Here is an 18,737-nt window from a genome sequence, read left to right as displayed (position 1 = left end):
TGAGCAAGGTGGTGTCCGCTGGGTTGAAAAATCCCAGAAAGCCAGTCGACAGTATTTCTTGTTTGATCGACTCAAAAGCTTTTTGGTGTATCTCTTCCCACTTGAATGGAACTCCTTTTCTCAAAAGGCTCCTAAGAGGATCGGTTTTTGATGCTAAGTGAGGTACGAATCTACCCACGTATGTCACTAAGCCCAAAAAGCTACGAAGTTCAGAAGCGGACAGCGGAGCACGAAATTCCTGGATTGCTTGTACTCGACTTTCAGTCGGCTTCACCCCGTCTGCTGATAGATCATAACCCAGAAACTGTAGACTAGAAACGTTGTACTGACACTTTTGATGATTGAGCAAAACTCCGTAGGATTCCAATCGGTTCAGAAGAGCATTCAGTCTCCTATCATGTTCCTCACTGGACCTCCCATAAACCATTACGTCATCCAAAAACACAACCACGCCCTCCAAGCCAGCAACAATTGTCTCCATCACCTTCTGGAATAACTCGGGAGCCGAACAGATACCGAACATTAATCTCTTATATCTATAAAAGAAAATGAAACGCATAAGTTCTCTTCGATAGTTTTATTTCAGTAACTCATGAGTATGGCAACACCCAAAAACTATGCTTTACCTGAATAGCCCGTACTTTGTCATGAATGTGGTTATTTCTCGGGATCGCTCGGAAATTTCGATTTGATGATAAGCATCTTTGACATCGACTTTGGAAAAACGAACCGCCCCGTCTATTCCGCCAAGCAACTCGTCGATCACTGGCAGAGGGTGTTTTTCTCGAAGAACAGCACGGTTTGCTCGCCGCATATCCACACAAAGTCGAACCTCACCGGAATCCTTCAATACCGGCACTAGAGGAGAAACTCAGGCCGATGGTTCGGTAACTCTTTTGATTATGTCTTTATCCAGCAGTTCTTGGAGTCGTTTTTCAACCATTTTCTCCATTGCGATCGGTGTTCTACGGTACGGTTGTTGAACTGGTTGGACAGACTCGTCAATTGGGATTTCCAGCAGTACCCCTTTCACCTTAGGAAACGCCTTAGTGCCCCCACTTACTGTCGCAACATCAAAGCCGATTTTCAAGACGTGTAGTTCCTCGGCAGTCTTCGCTCCAAGCAGACATTGGCGACCACCGTCTGCGACATAGAACTTTGCGTTCACTTCATTAGAACCGGCAGTAATGTTAGCTCTGAATGTACCGACAAGCTTCAGTGGAGTGTCCGACGCGTACGCTCTCAAAACCCGGTGTGGGTGCCCTTGATCTGTGACTATTGCCCCTGCCTCCTTCATTTGAGTCCAAGTTTCCAACGAAATAATGTTGGCATCTGCACCCGAGTCAATAGTCATACGGATAGTAACTCCTCCGACAGCAAAATGAAATTCGTTGCTCCCCATGGCGTAGAACACATAACCATCTTCTTTCTCCATCCGTTTCTCGTGCTCACCCTCCTCCGTTACTGCACGAATGCGCTTTGCCGGTCTCCCAAAACCCTCATTTCCGTAGCTGTTATTCCCGGGGTTGCTTCTGAATTCCGATTTGCGTTTGCCGAGTCTAGCGTTTCGGTCCTGATGAAACCTCTCCTGTTCTGATGATGATGAACCCGGACCTGAAGATCCGAACCGAAAACACGTCTTTGAGAAGTGGCCGTATGCCTGACACTTATTACACTGTGCATCTTTTGCCGGGCACCATTTACTGGCCTTTAGATGTCCTAGACGACCACACGCAAAACATGTCATTACTGTTCCTTGATTCATGGCAACCTTCACTGGCAATCTTGGTTTGGATCGCAAAGACCTATCCCGCACCATTTGAATTCTAGCTTCGTCTGAAGCTCCGCCAAAAGATCCGCTCATTTTGCTCATTTGCATCGACTTTGTTTTTGTATCAGCCATGGTAGTTCCCAGAGCAATGATTTCACTCAAAGATCTGTGGTCCTTCTTCAAAATTTCAACTCGTAGTGGTTCAGAATTACATTTCTCGGTAATTTGATCCACGATCATTTCCTCAAAGTGCTCAAGAGTAAACCCACATCGTTTGGCTTGGATCCTCAAGCGCAACGCAAAATCAGATAACCGTTCTTGTGGCTTTTGAGCCATTTGTCTGAACGGATAACGCTCGTATGCAATCATCCGTTTCGGTTCGAAGTGATCATCCAGGGCTTTAATGGCCACGTCGTAATGAGGAGGTTCTGTTACTATCAAAGGAACACGCTTTGCATCTGGCAGATTATCGTACAACTCTTGTAAGTCTGGGCCTCCCAGGTACAAGAGCTTTGCAAGTTTGTCGGACTGATCTTGAACTCCACAAGCAATGAAATAACATTCCAGTTGTCTTTTCCATTTCTCCCATTCAGATGCCATGCGGTTATCCTCAATGTTCATGTCAAATGGCCGCACTGGCCGAAATGCTTCCATGATGTTTGAATCACTATCAAAAAATGATATATGATCCAAAAAAATATTACTCCATGTTATATGTTATAGGCTTTCTTCTTGACCAATGAACACTGCATGATTGTAGGTAACATATGAAAACAGTCCCCTTTGCTTTATAATTAAGGCATGATTATAGTTTTGTGAGATATATCCCTTCAGTTTTTTAATTTTTTTTATTTTTAAATTTATTTATAAGTGTTATTTTGGCCAAAACATTATTTCCCAATACTCAAGTTCTTTCATTTATCAAACTCACAATTAACTCCCATCCAACAGCTCTATGTTTTATTTCTCCGAAAGAATCTCGGAATTCCAAGCTCAATTCAGCTCGGATCTCCTTAGTATTCTTATGCTTCAAGTTCCAAACCAACAGTTCGGATGTCATAGTTTTACCAAATAATCTATACCAACAGTACAGACAAAATATTTCTTGAGTAGTTGACCCCTCATTCCCTCATAGCATTCAACATTTTTCACTCTGATGGAACCAGCAATAGAGTTAATAAACTATAGAGGAAGAATGTCGCTGGCGTCGCTGCCGAAACATCTCTTGCTGGCGGAGATAGGCCGGGCTATAAGTGTCAAAGCGAAAAAGTATGCAGTTTGACAGATAGATACCCGACATGTTTGCAAGTGAGAACAAAGGGAACAGCAGCGACATTCGTCCTCTATAGTTTATTAACTCTATTGAACCAGCAGTTCACATCTCTTTATCTTCCAAACTAACAGTTTGGAGCTCTTGGTTTCACAGAACTATCTTCTAAACCAACAGTTTAGATTCACCTCCCCCCCTAAAGGAATCAAGGACACTCGCACATACACATTCCGGTCAAAAATCTTGAACCAACAGTTCAAGTTGCTAACTCTCTGCTCTATCTCTACCTCTCTCAGTTAACCATTACTTACCGCTTCCGAATTATTTCCATGAGCGACGCCAAGGCTAACAGCGCCTTTCCCATCACCAACACTAATTCATATTCTATGCAACATTATTCCAACTCCACACCACCGCTTTCTTTTCTAGTTCCACTGGTATTTCACGATTGACAGACTTTGTTGCTCGCACCATCACTATGATAAAATTGACAATAACCTCACTTGTATCACCCGGACAACAGGGCGTAGTACCCTCCATTCACTACAATCATGCTTTTAGTGTTGTTGGTCAAGATCCCATAGTAAAATCAGCGGTAAAATGTCGAAAACAGCACTCACCTGGCTCCGAGCCTGGCTCACCAAACGCCAAAAAGTTTCTCTCGAGGGTCTGCCTACCAAACAACTCACAACCGCGATAAATAAATCCCCAACCTCGTTCGCCAAATTCTTACGTCTTCGATTTCGGAATTTGTCACCACCAAACACATCTAGTCCGGTTTAGTCGCGCACTCAGAAAGCCATCTTTATTTCACCCGTTTTCCCTATCACACCGCTTATTCTATATTGTCCTTCCCCCTGTAACTGAACATTCTCTTTATTCCTCGTGACTCAAGTTATTTGACACTCTTAAGATTAACCGTTATGTGGCCGGCAAACTTTTTGCTTTTTTCTACACCGTGTATTTTAATTGAGCGCTGGGTACCCGGGTACCCTGCCGGCCACATAAGGGTTAATACATCACAGCAACCACCATTGTTATTTCTTCATAACAGATTATTCCACTGTAACACTCCAGGGTCTCCAGTTAGCCTAGTGGTTAAGGCTATGGATCGCCAATCCGGAGACGGCGGGTTCGATTCCCGTTCCGGTCGGGAAAATTTTCTCGACTTCCTGGGCATAGTGTATCATTGTACTTGCCTCACAATATACAATTTCATGCAATGGCAGGCAAAGAAAGCCCTTCAATTAATAACTGTGGAAGTGCTCAAAGAACACTAAGTTGAAGCGAGGCAGGCCAAGTCCCAGTTGGGACGTAGAGCCATAAAGAAGAAGAAGAAGAAGAAGTAACACTCCAACCAGTACGGAGTTTTAAGTAAAGCTAGTCGTTATTTCTCAAGTGTCCGTGTCCTTTCTCGAAGCCAAGTCCCTCAACAGGTTATGGGCACCACGCAGAAGGATCTTGCCTGCGCAATTCCGCAGTTTCGTGGAGACACTGGAGGATACGAGAACTGGAGCTACCGTGTCAGGCTATTTTTGGAAGCGGCTGGAGTCTCGGAGGTGCTGACGGAAGATGTTCCGGATCAAGTAACCGAGAGGACCAAATTCCTGGAGAAGGACCGCAAGGGAAAAGCGCTGTTGGTAAGCTGCCTGGCGGACGACTGCCTAGAGGTCGTTCGGGAGAAATCAACGACGAAGCTGATGTGGGAAGGTTTGGAGGCAACGTATGCGAAGAAGTCGATTACCAACCAGACCCTCATCCGGAAGCAGCTGGCGCGGCTGCGCATGAAGAGTGGAACCAAGATGAGAAGCCACTTCATCGAGTTCGAAGGGTTGGTAAGAAAGCTGAAAACGGCAGGTGCGAACTTGGTCGAAGCAGATTTGGTGTCGCAGCTGTTTCTAACGTTACCGGACTCATACGACCCGCTTGTGACAGCCTTGGAGAATATGAGTGAGGAAGAGTTAACCTTGGATCTCGTCAAGCAAAGGCTGTTGGCAGAAGAGTTGAATCGTGCGGACCGTGTGGAAACTGAGCATTCGGACTTTGAAGAGGAAGTACCTGCAGCATTTACAGGACACCAGGAGAAGCAGCAAAAGTTTACCGGAAAATGTCACGGCTGCGGTAGGAGGGGGCATCTCAAAAGGGATTGCAGCTGGCAGAATCATTCCGAAGCTTGGTCTCAGGAGAGGAAATCTGTGAGTTTCATGGTATTTTTTTTTTTTTGTTTTTATTAATGTGTATTTTAACATGAAGCTAATTCTACACTTAAGGTTTCATGGTAGATAACCAAGTAGATAACCCATCAAGGCTATGTGAAACTGAAGATGATCGCCAAAACGCCACCTATGCAGGAGAACCCGAAAGTGAAAATGAAGATTGGTTTCGCAAAGGTGATACAGGAGACATCGCTAGTGCTGATGACCACAGACGAGCAGATGCTTGTGCAAGGAGACCGGACAACCCTAGAAACACAAGGAGCCCGGAAGATCAGGTGCAGTATAGGCAAAGCTGGCAGGAAGGCAGTACACTAGGGAAGATAATCGGATACTTCTCTGGCTACAGATCAAACTATGAAAATTTGTTTCGGCTGAACGGACCCAAGCCGACATGAGCTATGCTGTCATTTAGGGGTGGCTGATTGAGGGGGGGGGGGGGGGGTGTTAACGTATTAGCAATTGCCCCTGGGTTGCCAGCATAGCAACCACCATTGTTATTTCTTCATAACAGATTATTCCACTGTAACACTCCAACCAGTACGGACGTTTTAAATAAAGCTAGTCGTTATTTCTCAAGTGTCCGTGTCCTTTCTCGAAGCCAAGTCCCTCAACAGGCCCACTCATTTGCTTACTTACACGGTGGACAAATGGACTTTTCTCTGGAATATCGCAGGCTTACGACATAAATAATCACAAAACAGTTACTTTCCCAGAACACTACCTATATATTTCAGTTATGGGTTGTGATTTTTGATTCCCATATTTGTTTTTCAAATACATTGATTTATAAACATAAAACGTAAAAGATGTGCACATATTGAACGCGCGCGCGATAGATTGGCGAGTGTTGTGGTATGTCGGTGAATATTTGTATACAAAAAAATTGTTTGAACATAAGCAGTTATCACGATCGTTCTTACATCAGGTTATTTTTGCTTTATAATTTTGTTATCGTATATTTTTCGTACTCAACGGGGTTACTAGTTTATACCATTCACGTGGAAATGTGGGACTTTTTGTCACTTAATAGTGCTGGTAACACTGTATCATATTTAAATGCCGTTACAACGGAAATGATGCTTCGTTCTAATTAAAAATATTGGATAGATTTCACTGTAGTTGCAAAAGATAATATATTCACAAATATTTCCACCGCTTCGGTGGGGAAAATGGAAGAAAACTACATAAATAGTTAACTATATAAATATACAATGCCATCGTATGGTAAAATTAACTAACTAATAGATATTAAAACGAATGTACAAATCGTAACAAAACTAGTCGGAATTTCAAATTCAGTTCCCACTCTGGGCATCGCCCCTGCAAGGAGTGATCGATAAGCGTAGAGTTAACAAATCAAAGTAGGCGATCGTAATGTACGTTAGAATAATAAGGTCAGTGGTAGTAGGGGTCCTCAAAAAAGTTATCGCTCGCGCCTTTTCAGTATATCGAATAGCACGTCCTGAGTGTCGTGTTCGCCCTGATCACTATCGTCTGAGACGTAGTTCCGGTTGTTCACCACCAGGTGGTCCGAATCCTCTGCGTCTCGATTCTCGTTCACCAATAGGGGCCGTTGTTGACCGGTGGCCTTATTGAAGCGCGCAGTAGTGGTCAGATCGAACTTTGGGTTGTACTTGGGCGACGACGAAAGACCATTGTGTCCAACTACAGCGGTGGATTCGTCTTCGTCATCATCGTAGCCGCTGTAGGTGTCAATCGACTGCTGCTCGTCGGTATAGGTCCAGAACTTGTGCACCACGTGGCAGCATATGCCTCCGAGACACATCACCAGGCCAAGCACGTTGATCAGGCTGAGCTGGTCGCCGTACAGTTCCACTGCCAGAACCAGCTGGCAGATTTCCTGTGGAACAAAAATAGGTTTTTATGAGCGCGAGCACATGCTTTTAGATTGTTATACTAAGAAAGAAATTCATGCCAATGTTACGTGAAAAATATGCCAAAACACAATTGTTTAACAGACTGCCGATAGATTTGCTATATCAATTGAAACTTAATTAGAAATCATACGTACCTTGAATATCCCTGCCACTGACAGCGTCAAACTGGACGTACTGCACAGCACTAGGAACTCACTCACTTCCATAGCGAACGCGATGAATGCGCCTATCGAAATTTTAAGCCACATATCCATTACAATTGAAGTGTCGGTCTGCATGACAACGTTTAAGCCATCAAATATACGCTTTCCTGAAATCATAAGCTGACAATCAACCTCTTCATCAATATTCACCCAGCACAAGCTATACCTTCAAATCCAATCGTAAACGGCAGCACGGCCAGTATCATCCACGGTTGCATATGGAAGATCATATCGATCGGGTTGTGCAGGCCCAGCTTGGACTTCTGCATGATAAGCTGGGCGAACGACCAGCGTATTCCACTTGACAACGAGGCGAACAGCAGGAACGAGAATCCCAGCGCGTCGAAGTGCGTTGATTTGTACGTGAAAAGGAACAATCCGCCGGATATCATCACCACAATGGCCGCCAGGGACCAGCTCTGGAATGGAATTGGTTGCACGTTTGGTAGAGGAAAACCTTGCTTGGCTGATGATATACCTACTCACCTTCTTTTCCAGTTTCAGCAAAATGGCAAATATTAAAATGAATACGATCGTGGTGGACTTCGTCATTGTGTATCTAGAAAAATAATCGATCGCGTTAATGTACCGTCAAATGGGGTAACTTGCAACACTTTTCGACTTTGAAGCAATATCATTGAAAATCTAAACATTTGAACTATCCTGTAAAGCATCGTGTACGCTAATTACCCCGAGTAGAATACTATGCAGCACTTGGTTTACCAAAATACGTTGCCACCTAATCTGGAGGTGCGAAATACATGCTTGTTGCAAGTTTCCCCATCTGTGGGGTAACTTGCAACATAGGACATGAAGCTAAGTTAGCTATCATTAAACAGCACTAACATTCTAGTATTTAGTCGTATTGTAAATTTTGGATGTTATGTATGAAACATACCATGAAAAGATGTACACTAACCAATTCACATATAATTTTTCATGAAAGGATTGATAGTTATTGCAAGCGAGAGTATATCGTTTAGCAACAGATCTCACGTCCCTCAAACACAAAATATATATGATTCTCGTGACTTAGCACTCATTACAAAATGTCAACAATGGTTATTGTCATTTCTTGAAAAGGTAGAGTGAGTCATTTTCAAGTAGTTTTCAGTTTGAAGTGGTGTTTGGCAATTTCAGCCAAATTAACATGATTAAAACACACCTATCCTACTTTGTAAATGTCAAACTCGCTAATTTGGGTATTAAACTGAAATAATTTACTCCATCCATTCAGAATTGATGTTGGTGATTGCTTTACAGAGTTCATAAACAAAAATTGAACTTTTAACATGATAAAACATGAATAAAACTTCAAAATGTGGTATTTCCTAACAATGTTTGAAAGTCACGTGCAAAAAAAAAAATGCAAAAATGAATTGTCATTTGAAAATTAACGCGTTACGTAATCAATAAATGATCCATTTCGGTTATTTCTATCAAATATATCGTGAAAAGAAGATAAATAATAGACGGTTTCGTCAAATTCAACTGTTGCAAGTTACCCCATGGTGGTTGTCAAATATAATAAGGATTTTTTGCATTACTTAGTCGATAAGTTTATCAAACTTTTATCGTTTGGCTAAGCTTACTATTAGGTATCCTAACTGCAAGCAAGGTCATCAGACTTATCGTACTCACCATAAGGAAGAGGTCAAGCACGATTTTCATACTTGTTTTTATGGCATAAAATGAGCAATCCGTTTTAACAGTGTAGCTAAACCATAAACAAAGAAACAAAGCTAATTTTTATACTAAATCAATCTTTGATACACATAATCTCTATAACCGAAATAGTAGGGCATACTAGTTTTCATTATTATTAGAAAATGCTTTACATTTAGTGTATGTCATCATGTTGCAAGTTACACCGCTGTTGCAAGTAACCCCGTTTGACGGTATAACTTTTATGCTCCTCCGCTCTAAATGTACTCATACTGAATAATTGCAGTAAAAAATGTATAAATTTTGAATTGTTAGCACGCCTAATTTCGATTATTTTCTTAAGGCGGCATTTCTGTTGATTGATTGATTTTTCTTTATTAAAGAGACTTTCAGCCCTTGGCTGGTTCGTCTTCGGCATTTCTGTCTGATTTCTTATTCCTTTTAACCGATACAATATGTAACAAATATGTAATTAAGATCTATTTTTTCCAAATTTCAGATCACCTATTTGAAGCACAGCTAGATAGTAAATCACTGGAAAATCTGTCCAGTTATCCATTGATCAATTTGGACACTTCAAAGAACTCCGAGATGGAAGACAGTGACGAGGACGATCGAGACATCAAGAGGTTCAACATTTGCAAATCCGGAACATTCTCAGCAAAAGCAGGACCGAATCATGCTGAGTGGTGCCGGTAAAAAGCGAAAAATTGCTAGATCAGGGCAATGTTAAAGACGAGGCCTATCGCCTTGCCTGCAGGCCAAAAGTGCAGCCTGAACCATCGAAAAGGCCCAGAGATAACCTAACGACTATCGAGATGTGAGAAGCCACAACCCAAAACGACAAAAGGGGTATCAACACCCACGGGAAGGCCGCACAAGGACCATTCTCATTACCCTAGTCACATCATCAGTGAACATCCGGCTGCAAGGGTACAAAGATCCAAATTTCCAAGATGGAAGGGCAGGTGCTGTCCATATGCAACCCGGCATCTCGAAAGTTGCGAACAAGAAGGAAAAAAAGAAGACGCTGAACGCTGCAAACCCGGGAAACTTAAAGTGCCAGGTAAATAGGCTAAAGCAGAAGTCTACAGTCAACTTGGGAATACGAAGTTCTCGGGCACGAAGCGAAAAGCTAAAACTGCTAATACTATACCCGGGAATATGAAGGTCCCTGGGTAAGATGGCAGTACAACTCTAGCAACACAGTAGCTAATAATGGTACAAGATACCATTATTAACAAAGAATACCACCAGAATCGGGGTACAGATGTAAAAACAATTTTCAGCAGCTGCACCATAAAAACAGACTTCCTGTTATTAACTGCCATGACCAGGCTTAAAAGGATCGGTTAAAAATGATAACTCCGAGCTTACTCGTATGCGAGGGAGTTGAGTTGATAGCGGTCGACGAAAAGAACACTCCTAGATCGGAAATCTTGGTAGACTACCTGCCGATAAGCGCCATGAAAAGCAACGAGCAAATAATGGCATTCATCGAGTCACAGAATGACCTGGACACGGACTCCTGGAGAGTTCTGCAAAGATCTTCCCCTAACAGGAATGATGTTGAGCTGGTTTTAACTATGAAATTAACAAGATGGGGATTTTAAATCAACTACTAGTATCATACTGCAAAACTACAGGACCGACAAGCAGGTCACGGACACACTGACTGTAGAGAGGTTCAAGATATGGCAATGGAAGCGGAAATCGCCAGTATGATACAGGGTAAAGACCTAGGGAACACGCTGCCGGGCCCTCAAGTGGACCAGCAGCAACAAATTTCTGGGCCGAGTCCGGTAAATACTACTGACTAATGTGAAGTTCATCTGAAACTGAATACCAAGAAAGACCGCCATTCACAAAAAGCGGATCGTCAACGCAATTACCAGTAAAAAAATGGTTCAGGTAAACCACCAACATGCAAGATGGGCATCAGGCGTACTCTTGCAAGGGTTTGCCAAAGAAGTTCTCGACCTGGTGTTGGTACAGGAACAGGAACCGTGGATCAACAATCATAAGTGATGGCCCTTAAAACACCAAAATGGAAGGATTCATTTTACACCCATTATAGAATCCATCCAAAAAGACATCGTAGCCATCAGGGTGGAGGTTCAAACAGCCAGGGGTAAGTCAATCATTAATATAGCATCAGCTTACTTTCCTGGTGATGAAGAAGAAGCTCCGACGTCCTCAATCTGCGAATTTGTCACCAGCTGCACACAACAAAACCAGCACTTTTTTTTATCGATGGAATAACGACCGTTTGGATAGTAATTAGCAATTACAGGCGCGTTTTCGGTCATCGGGTTACTTATAAAACAACGGTTTTAATTATAGCCGACGTTGTTTAGATGTGCCTTGGTGAAAGCTGTGTAAGTTTGTGCTCCGTTCAAAGTTTTGTTAATTAAAAATGAATCAAGCCATTAGGTCCGAAATTTATATGTGTGATTATAATTTCAGTGTAATGTTGTCAACCGTTCAAATTGTCCATGTTCAAACCCACTTGACCTAAAAACAACCTTTAAGAGGAAACAAACCATCATCGTTTAGCAAAAACTCAAAAGCAGTTTTCTCGCTGGAATCTCAACCAATGTTTATAACAATTTATCACTGCACTCTGGCCACCATCTGGATAACAGTGAAATAATTTTCAATGATGGATTTGTGACTTAGAGGAAGAAAACTGCTTTTGAAAAATTGATGATTGCTGATGACTGAATGATGGTTATTTGAGCCTTAATGTGAGTAATTTAATGTTTTATGTAACAAATTACTTGACTACTCAAACTTTGTATGTAAATTGTAGTTTGCCCTGAAGATGAGTGAATAAACGCTCGAAACGTCGGCTATAATTAAAACCGTTGTTTTATAAGTAACCCGATGACCGAAAACGCGCCTGTAATAGCTAATTACTTTTTTTATCATCGGCTGCGATGCCACCGCTCACCACACTTTATGGGAAAGCATCGACATAAAAAAACGTGGTGATTATTTTTAGAATATATTTCTGCTAATTACATTGATATATGTAATAAAGGGGACAAACCAACATATGTTAACTCTAGGTGACATGATGTACACTCAGAAATAAAAGTATACACGGAATTACTATTATTTAGCATAGCATAGCATAGCATAGCCGACCGTACACATCCTGGGGTGGCTGTCGATAGAGACGTTAACTTGGCAAACCTTTCATTAAACGACCTCTTTGTTCGACACCTGGCCAGGTCCTTACGATCAGCGGGGATGGGGAGGGCATGTTGATTAGATATCTACTCAGAATATGTCCAAGAACTTGGCCCACTTCATAGATATCTGGAGTTGGAAACTGGATGGGAAGTAATGGGATGCTTTCCTTGGCGAGAAAGCAATTATGTAATGCATTTCATGATGTGAAAAATATCTATTATACACGCTTACCTGATTATACCAGATATAATGGAATAAACAATGAACAAAATCGTTCGATCTCACCGAATACAAGGATTTGAGTGGGACCCATGCATCTATCTCGTACACTGGTTGACACGGCTCCGGAACCCAAACCACCGACGAACCGACGTGACAGTGGTGTTTCAAAACTGTCCCCCCCAAATTTAACGGTCAACCAGCGAAGCGAGCGAACGCTTCTGTCAAATCAGCGCAGACGCGAACCTTTTCCTATATCAACACACGGGGGTTTGGGATCCAGCTATCGAATCATCGCGAACCGTTATAGGGGTGGCGGTAGTGTTTGGCTATTTTTCATCATGGTGTCGGGGACAACAAATTTGAATTTATTTGTTCTAGCTGTCACGTCGGTTCGTCGGTGCCCAAACTGCAACAGCTGGTGAACATCCGTTTTGAAGTCAGTGTCGTTCCGTTTTTACTGTGTCCACCATCCACTAGTATTGTTCCTATTCAACATAAACTTTACAATATCATCTCATTTAAAAATTCACATTATTTTGTTTGAGACAAGCAGTTCTATTAATCGCTGACAGGGAGCAAGCGAAAAACACGGCACGTGAAAATTTTGCGTCCGTCACGGAATTACTATTATTTATGCATTTTGTATCCGCATCTCTCTCATTCTCTTTCTGTTTTCATGCTATCTGCCGTTTAGCCTGGGTTGAAGAGAAGTGGTTCGTCAACCCAGGCGAAGCACCAGATGGTCCACTGCACGAATTTATGTTGGCCTGCTTACTCTCACAGAAATTTTGATGTTTGAGCGGTGCCGACACCTCTCAAACGTCAAAATTCGTGTGAGAGTAAGCAGGCCAGTATAAATTCGTGCAGTAATCCATAGCATGAAAACAGAAAGAGAGTGAGAGAGATGCGGATACAAAATGCATAAATAATAGTAATTCCGTGTATATTTTTATTTCTGAGAGTACTTGATTTGACACTTTGTAGTCAAATTCTAAATGATACAGTAGGACATAATCAGTGAAATGGTGCAAAAAGCGTGGGTAGTGGGTATTATGTTTTCTTGTCTAATGTGAAGCTGTTGGAGAACCTTGAGGAACAGTGTTGTTGTTTTCTCCATTTCTTGCAAGTTAAACAATAGAGTTTTGCTCGAACAGCATCAAATTAGGCAAGGAATCATATTACCCACGCTTTCTGCATCATTTTAGCAGAAACGGAGAATTAAATACAGATTTGTTACAATCCCAAAATGGGCGCCACAATTGCCGACATTCGCTCCGCACAAATCTCTCCGTAAACAAAATCGACGCACCTGAGCTTCTTATTTCAAGCTCATTACAAGTGAGCAAGAACGGAATAATAAAATGCACTGTTGTTTGAAGCTTGTTTCTTGAGATTTGTGCGTTTGAAGTTCTGATGCACTGTTGAAGCGGGATTTCAAGACGTTTGTCCTTAACCCTCTCACCATACAAAAAATCAGCTTATTACTACAAAACTAGTACTATACTGATTGTGTCCTATTACCTCTTGGGAAGTATCTGACAAGGTATCTCTCAGATCATAAGCATATTACCTTCTCAATAGAGAGACCATGAGTTAATTCTATCGAGACCTCAGGAACACCAACTGAGATCTCTACAAGCAAATTCTTGCTCACAAGAAAAGAGACGAACCAGCCAAGGGCTGAAAGTCTCTCAAATAAAGATAAATCAATCAATCAATTGCTCACAAGAAAAACCTGCTGGACGAAAAAATAAGAACAGCATTTCGTCATCGGAAACGCTGTTTATCAGTCGACCAATCCAAATTTAAGTTATGTAGCAAAACATAAAAATAATCTCATTCATAGCATACTCACAGTGAGATCTGCACCAGCTCCAGTCCCCAGTTGGAGAACCCAATATCGATCCCACTGGCCAACCCGGTGGGCAGGATTTTCCGTACCGACGTTCTCCAGTCCAGCAGGATGCGTTTCTTCTTGGTGGCACAACGTAGGATAGCCCGTACCACGGCGGACATGACTAGTTTAACGCACAGGTGGTATAGCACCACCGACAGCGGGAATTTGAGTTCCTGCAGCAATCGCCGCTGGTAGAAGGTGAGCCCGATCGAGAGCGTGAAGTAGCACAGGATCAGGATCAGCGTGACTACGATGGTGTGGGTGAAGCTTTTCCGCTTCGCGGTCGGTCCTGCGCCACCCGCGGACCGACTGCTGGCCACTACGTACTGGTGGCTCTTGGATCCGCCCAGGCCATGGCGGCGCACTTGAGTCTCACCTTCCAGTTCGATTTCCTCGTTCTGGGGTTCGTGATCGATGGTTTGCTTGACCCGTTCATACTTGATGTTGGTCATAGTCGATCGTTGGGTGTGGATGTTTGCGTAGTGGGACTGATTGATTGCCTTAGGTTCTAAGTGATATGATGCTGTCTCTGTATTGGTCGAGTGGTAGTTACTGGGAATGAGGGAAGTTTCCCTGTTGGATGACCGGAATGTAGGGTGTTTTTTTAACGGGCTCTAGCAGCTACTTCTGGTGGGATTCATGCCTGCAACTGTTGTAGTATAATCCTGGAAAAAATAGGAGAGTTTGATATTAAAAAAAAATATAACCAGTGCAAACTAATCATCCAATTCATTTTCAGTGATGGAAGAATGGGCAGATATCTATGCAAGGTATCCAGATAATAAGATATTTTATTTTTCAAGAAAAAACAACCATAAAAAACCATAAACTAGTATTGTTCAAAAAACCGTTAGTTAATTCATTTAATAGGCCTTATTTCGGGGTCAAATTGATCGTTAAACAGAATTTTGTTCAACAAATTTTAACATATCTTCAACAAACTAGGGTATGTGTGCCATCAGTAATCTCACGCTCCCATAATCATCTTATTCAAAAACAAGCGATTACGGCACTGATTGATTCCGTTCTTTTTGTTTCCATGGGTGCTCACTTCTAACAAAAAATACAAAAATAAGAAACAAAACAAACAGCGCTTCAATCCTTTGTTTTTCGTAGGATGAAAATGGGAGCCACATGCTTAAGAAGGGAACCAATACCCTATTATTGGTAATGGGTGGAGTCGCTTACTCATCCAACATCGCTTGCGATCAGACATGCTTCACCAACTGTAACCGTCATCAACTTTTGCTTCGGTTTCTTCTGTTCAGCATTCTTGGGCTTGGTGGTCTAGTGGCTACCGCTTCTGATTCGTATGCAGAAGGTCATGGGTTCAATCCCTGGCCCGTCCTTTTCATCCTACTTTGTATCTTTCTATCCACTTTCTCTCATTCTCTCTTCTCTACATAAACAACTCATGTATATTCATATGTTCATAGCCATCGCTAGAACCAGAAACGAATTGAAAAAAGTTGTTTCCCTCCCTTATAACTTCCACTCACAGCACAGTGCACAATGGTCCACGAACCAGATTTATGAGGAAAGATGCATGCAGCGCCTTCAAATGATTTTTTAGACAAATATGGTCTTCTACAAAGTTGTTCCTAAAAATAAGGCCATTTTTTCAATATACATGAAAATTAGGGTGGTCCATATTTTCAAAGAAATTGGTAATCAAACTTTTTTTTTTTTGCAAGAATAACTTATACATTCTTCGGGAAAGTTGTAGATCTATCAATTTTGAGCAAGTTTGCTGAAGACACTTTTTATGTAGCTTTAAAATTGACCGATCTAGAGGCATTTTTCTGAATAAGCTTAGGGTGGTTCAAGAAAAACCGGTTTTCTGGCGTTAACTTTTTCAGTTTCGATTTTTCATCAAAGTCGCCCAAGAAACACTTGTAGAGCATTTGAAGACGCGTCGTTTCGTGCGCTGAGATGATCGTTATCTCTTTTGGTTCAAAAGTTACAGGCATTTTTCGTAAAAAATCATAGTTTTTTAAAAAAGTGTTAAGACTGGTTGGGGCAAACATAAAAAATATCTTTTGCCCGCATTCAAAAGAAGAAATGTTGTTATAAAACATATCAAAAAATTAGAGGGGTGTTATTTTTGTAACTCAAGTGAAAAATACTTGAAAAGTGCCTATTTTTCCTAGAAAATCATCAATATCTTTTGAACGGAATGACGTAGCAACATTTTCAGCGCACGAAAATGTGCGTTTTTTAAAGCTCTAAAACTGGTTCTTAGACAACTTTGATGAGAAATTTGAAACAAAAAAGATAAAGGGTTTAAACTGTTTTGACCAAATTTGGAGCATTTTCCCATAGTTTTCATAGGGTGACGCTAGAACAAATCGTTTTATTGCTTTATCTTTTTTGTTTCAAATTTTTCGTTAAAGTCGCCTAAGAACCACTTTTAGAGCTTCCAAAAACGCGCATTTTCGTGCGCTGAAAATGTTGCTACGTCATTCCGTTCAAAAGATATTGATGATTTTCTAGAAAAAATAGGCACTTTTCAAGTATTTTTCACTTGAGTTACAAAAATAACACCCCTCTAATTTTTTGATATGTTTTATAACAACATTTCTTCTTTTGAATGCGGGCAAAAGATATTTTTTATGTTTGCCCTAACCCGTCTTAACACCTTTTTAAAAAACTATGATTTTTTACGAAAAATGCCTATAACTTTTGAACCAAAAGAGATAACGATCATCTAAGTGCACGAAACGACGCGTCTTCAAATGCTCTACAAGTGTTTCTTGGGCGACTTTGATGAAAAATCGAAACTGAAAAAGTTAACGCCAGAAAACCGGTTTTTCTTGAACCACCCTAAGCTTATTCAGAAAAATACCTCTAGATCGGTCAATTTTAAAGCTACATAAAAAGTGTCTTCAGCAAACTTGCTCAAAATTGATAGATCTACAACTTTCCCGAAGTATGTATACAGTTATTCTTGCAAATAAAAAAGTTTGGTTACCAATTTCTTTGAAAATATGGACCACCCTAATTTTCATGTATATTGAAAAAATGGCCTTATTTTTAGGAACAACTTTGTAGAAGACCATATTTGTCTAAAATATCATTTGAAGGCGCTGCATGCATCTTTCCTCGTAAATCTGATTCGTGGACCACTGTGCAGTGTATATATAACGCCTATAAGTTATGCAACCAAAGCGTGCTGTGCCGCTTGACCTTATTCATCTTATTCACCACACAATCTATCACGAACACTATAAATAACCCTATCCATGGATCGCATCACCAACCCAACGGTGACTCCCAGATCTCCCATCCTTTCCGTCTAACAACTACCCCAGTCCGTGCGGGTTGTGGGACGCAGAGTGCTCTCGGTCTCTAGTAGCAACAACCAGTACACTCTAACATTCCTTTCCCAGCTGACTATAAGGACTTGGCCGGCGCCGTTATTGATCAAATAAGCATGAGCTGCTAAAATTGCACTTTGAGAATAAGTGGAATGTCCCAGCCCCTTATTCAGTTGGATCACAGTGCAACTGGTACCAGTTCAGATCAATAACGGAGTAGCAACCATTGACATGTATAGTCAGAATTGATCGTTTCTTCTGTTCAGCATTCTTGATGTCCTTGGTGAGCTTCTTATAATCATGGCTTTGTACATTACTGACATAATCAACGATAGAACGCCACAATACTCGGTTCGTGGCTGTCACTCTCCATACTCGGTCACGCCCAATCCTCAACAGATTCTGCTCCACATGGTCCACCCATAGCATTGTGCTTTCTACGCTCTACGCCTGCTTATGTCAACCGAATGGGTAGCGAATACCAACTTTACAGGGATGTTGTCCAGCATTCTTGCAACATGCTCTGTCCATTATACAGTGATAGACATTCGTTTAGCCGAGGCCAAAAAAATTTCAAAAAAGTGTCAGGAAACTCATACAAAAGATTTTATGATAAAACTTTTTTATCGTAGTGATAGTATATCTAGTACAGTTTTATAAAAATGTGATACATCACACTTACATATACACTGAAACAAAAACGAGGGTAAAAGCCCTTCAAATGTCATTTTTTGCCTAGACATTCGTTTAGCCGAATTGTACAATTTTTAGAATTCCATAATAAAAAACTAACAAATTTCGAAAAATATCCAACAAAATCAGTTTGTATGGTGACCTGCATTATGGATCGACTTGTAAATCATGAATTAGATCGTTTTTGGAAGTGTTGCCTTATTAATTTTGCATGCATCTCATATAAATATGTCATAATATTGTAAATGTTTCCAAATTGAGATTTGATGTAGTTATTTTTATCGGAAGTGTTTCAAAAGAATCTCATGAAAGTTTCATGACCAAGGCAGGTTGAAAATTTACGAAAAACAATATTTTTAACAGAAAAAAATAACGCAAACCATAAAA

The 18,737-nt window shown here is 41.2% G+C and overlaps 2 protein-coding genes across 2 annotated transcripts in view; both read right to left on the bottom strand.

Annotated features, from left to right (window-relative positions):
- Nucleotides 1–871: 871 nt before the first annotated feature.
- LOC134286820 (uncharacterized) lies at nt 872–2,425 on the bottom strand. Its single transcript, XM_062848499.1, has one exon. The coding sequence runs from the start codon at nt 2,423–2,425 to the stop codon at nt 872–874; it is 1,554 nt and encodes a 517-aa protein (XP_062704483.1).
- Nucleotides 2,426–5,958: 3,533 nt separating this feature from the next.
- The window catches only part of LOC115267257 (solute carrier family 35 member C2), a 35,087-nt gene continuing 22,308 nt past the window's right edge, over nt 5,959–18,737 (bottom strand). Inside the window, exons 2-6 of the mRNA XM_029874158.2 lie at nt 14,299–15,005; nt 7,845–7,917; nt 7,525–7,777; nt 7,290–7,465; nt 5,959–7,118 (exon numbers count right to left, since the gene is read on the bottom strand). Coding sequence (XP_029730018.1) covers nt 6,681–7,118; nt 7,290–7,465; nt 7,525–7,777; nt 7,845–7,917; nt 14,299–14,792 — 1,434 coding nt within the window. The 5' untranslated portion in view covers nt 14,793–15,005 and the 3' untranslated portion in view covers nt 5,959–6,680. The remainder of the gene's footprint in view (nt 7,119–7,289; nt 7,466–7,524; nt 7,778–7,844; nt 7,918–14,298; nt 15,006–18,737) is intronic.

The sequence above is a fragment of the Aedes albopictus genome, chromosome 2 (assembly GCF_035046485.1).
Source record: "Aedes albopictus strain Foshan chromosome 2, AalbF5, whole genome shotgun sequence".
Classification (NCBI taxonomy): domain Eukaryota; kingdom Metazoa; phylum Arthropoda; class Insecta; order Diptera; family Culicidae; genus Aedes; species Aedes albopictus.
This window is presented reverse-complemented; position numbering and strand designations above follow the sequence as displayed.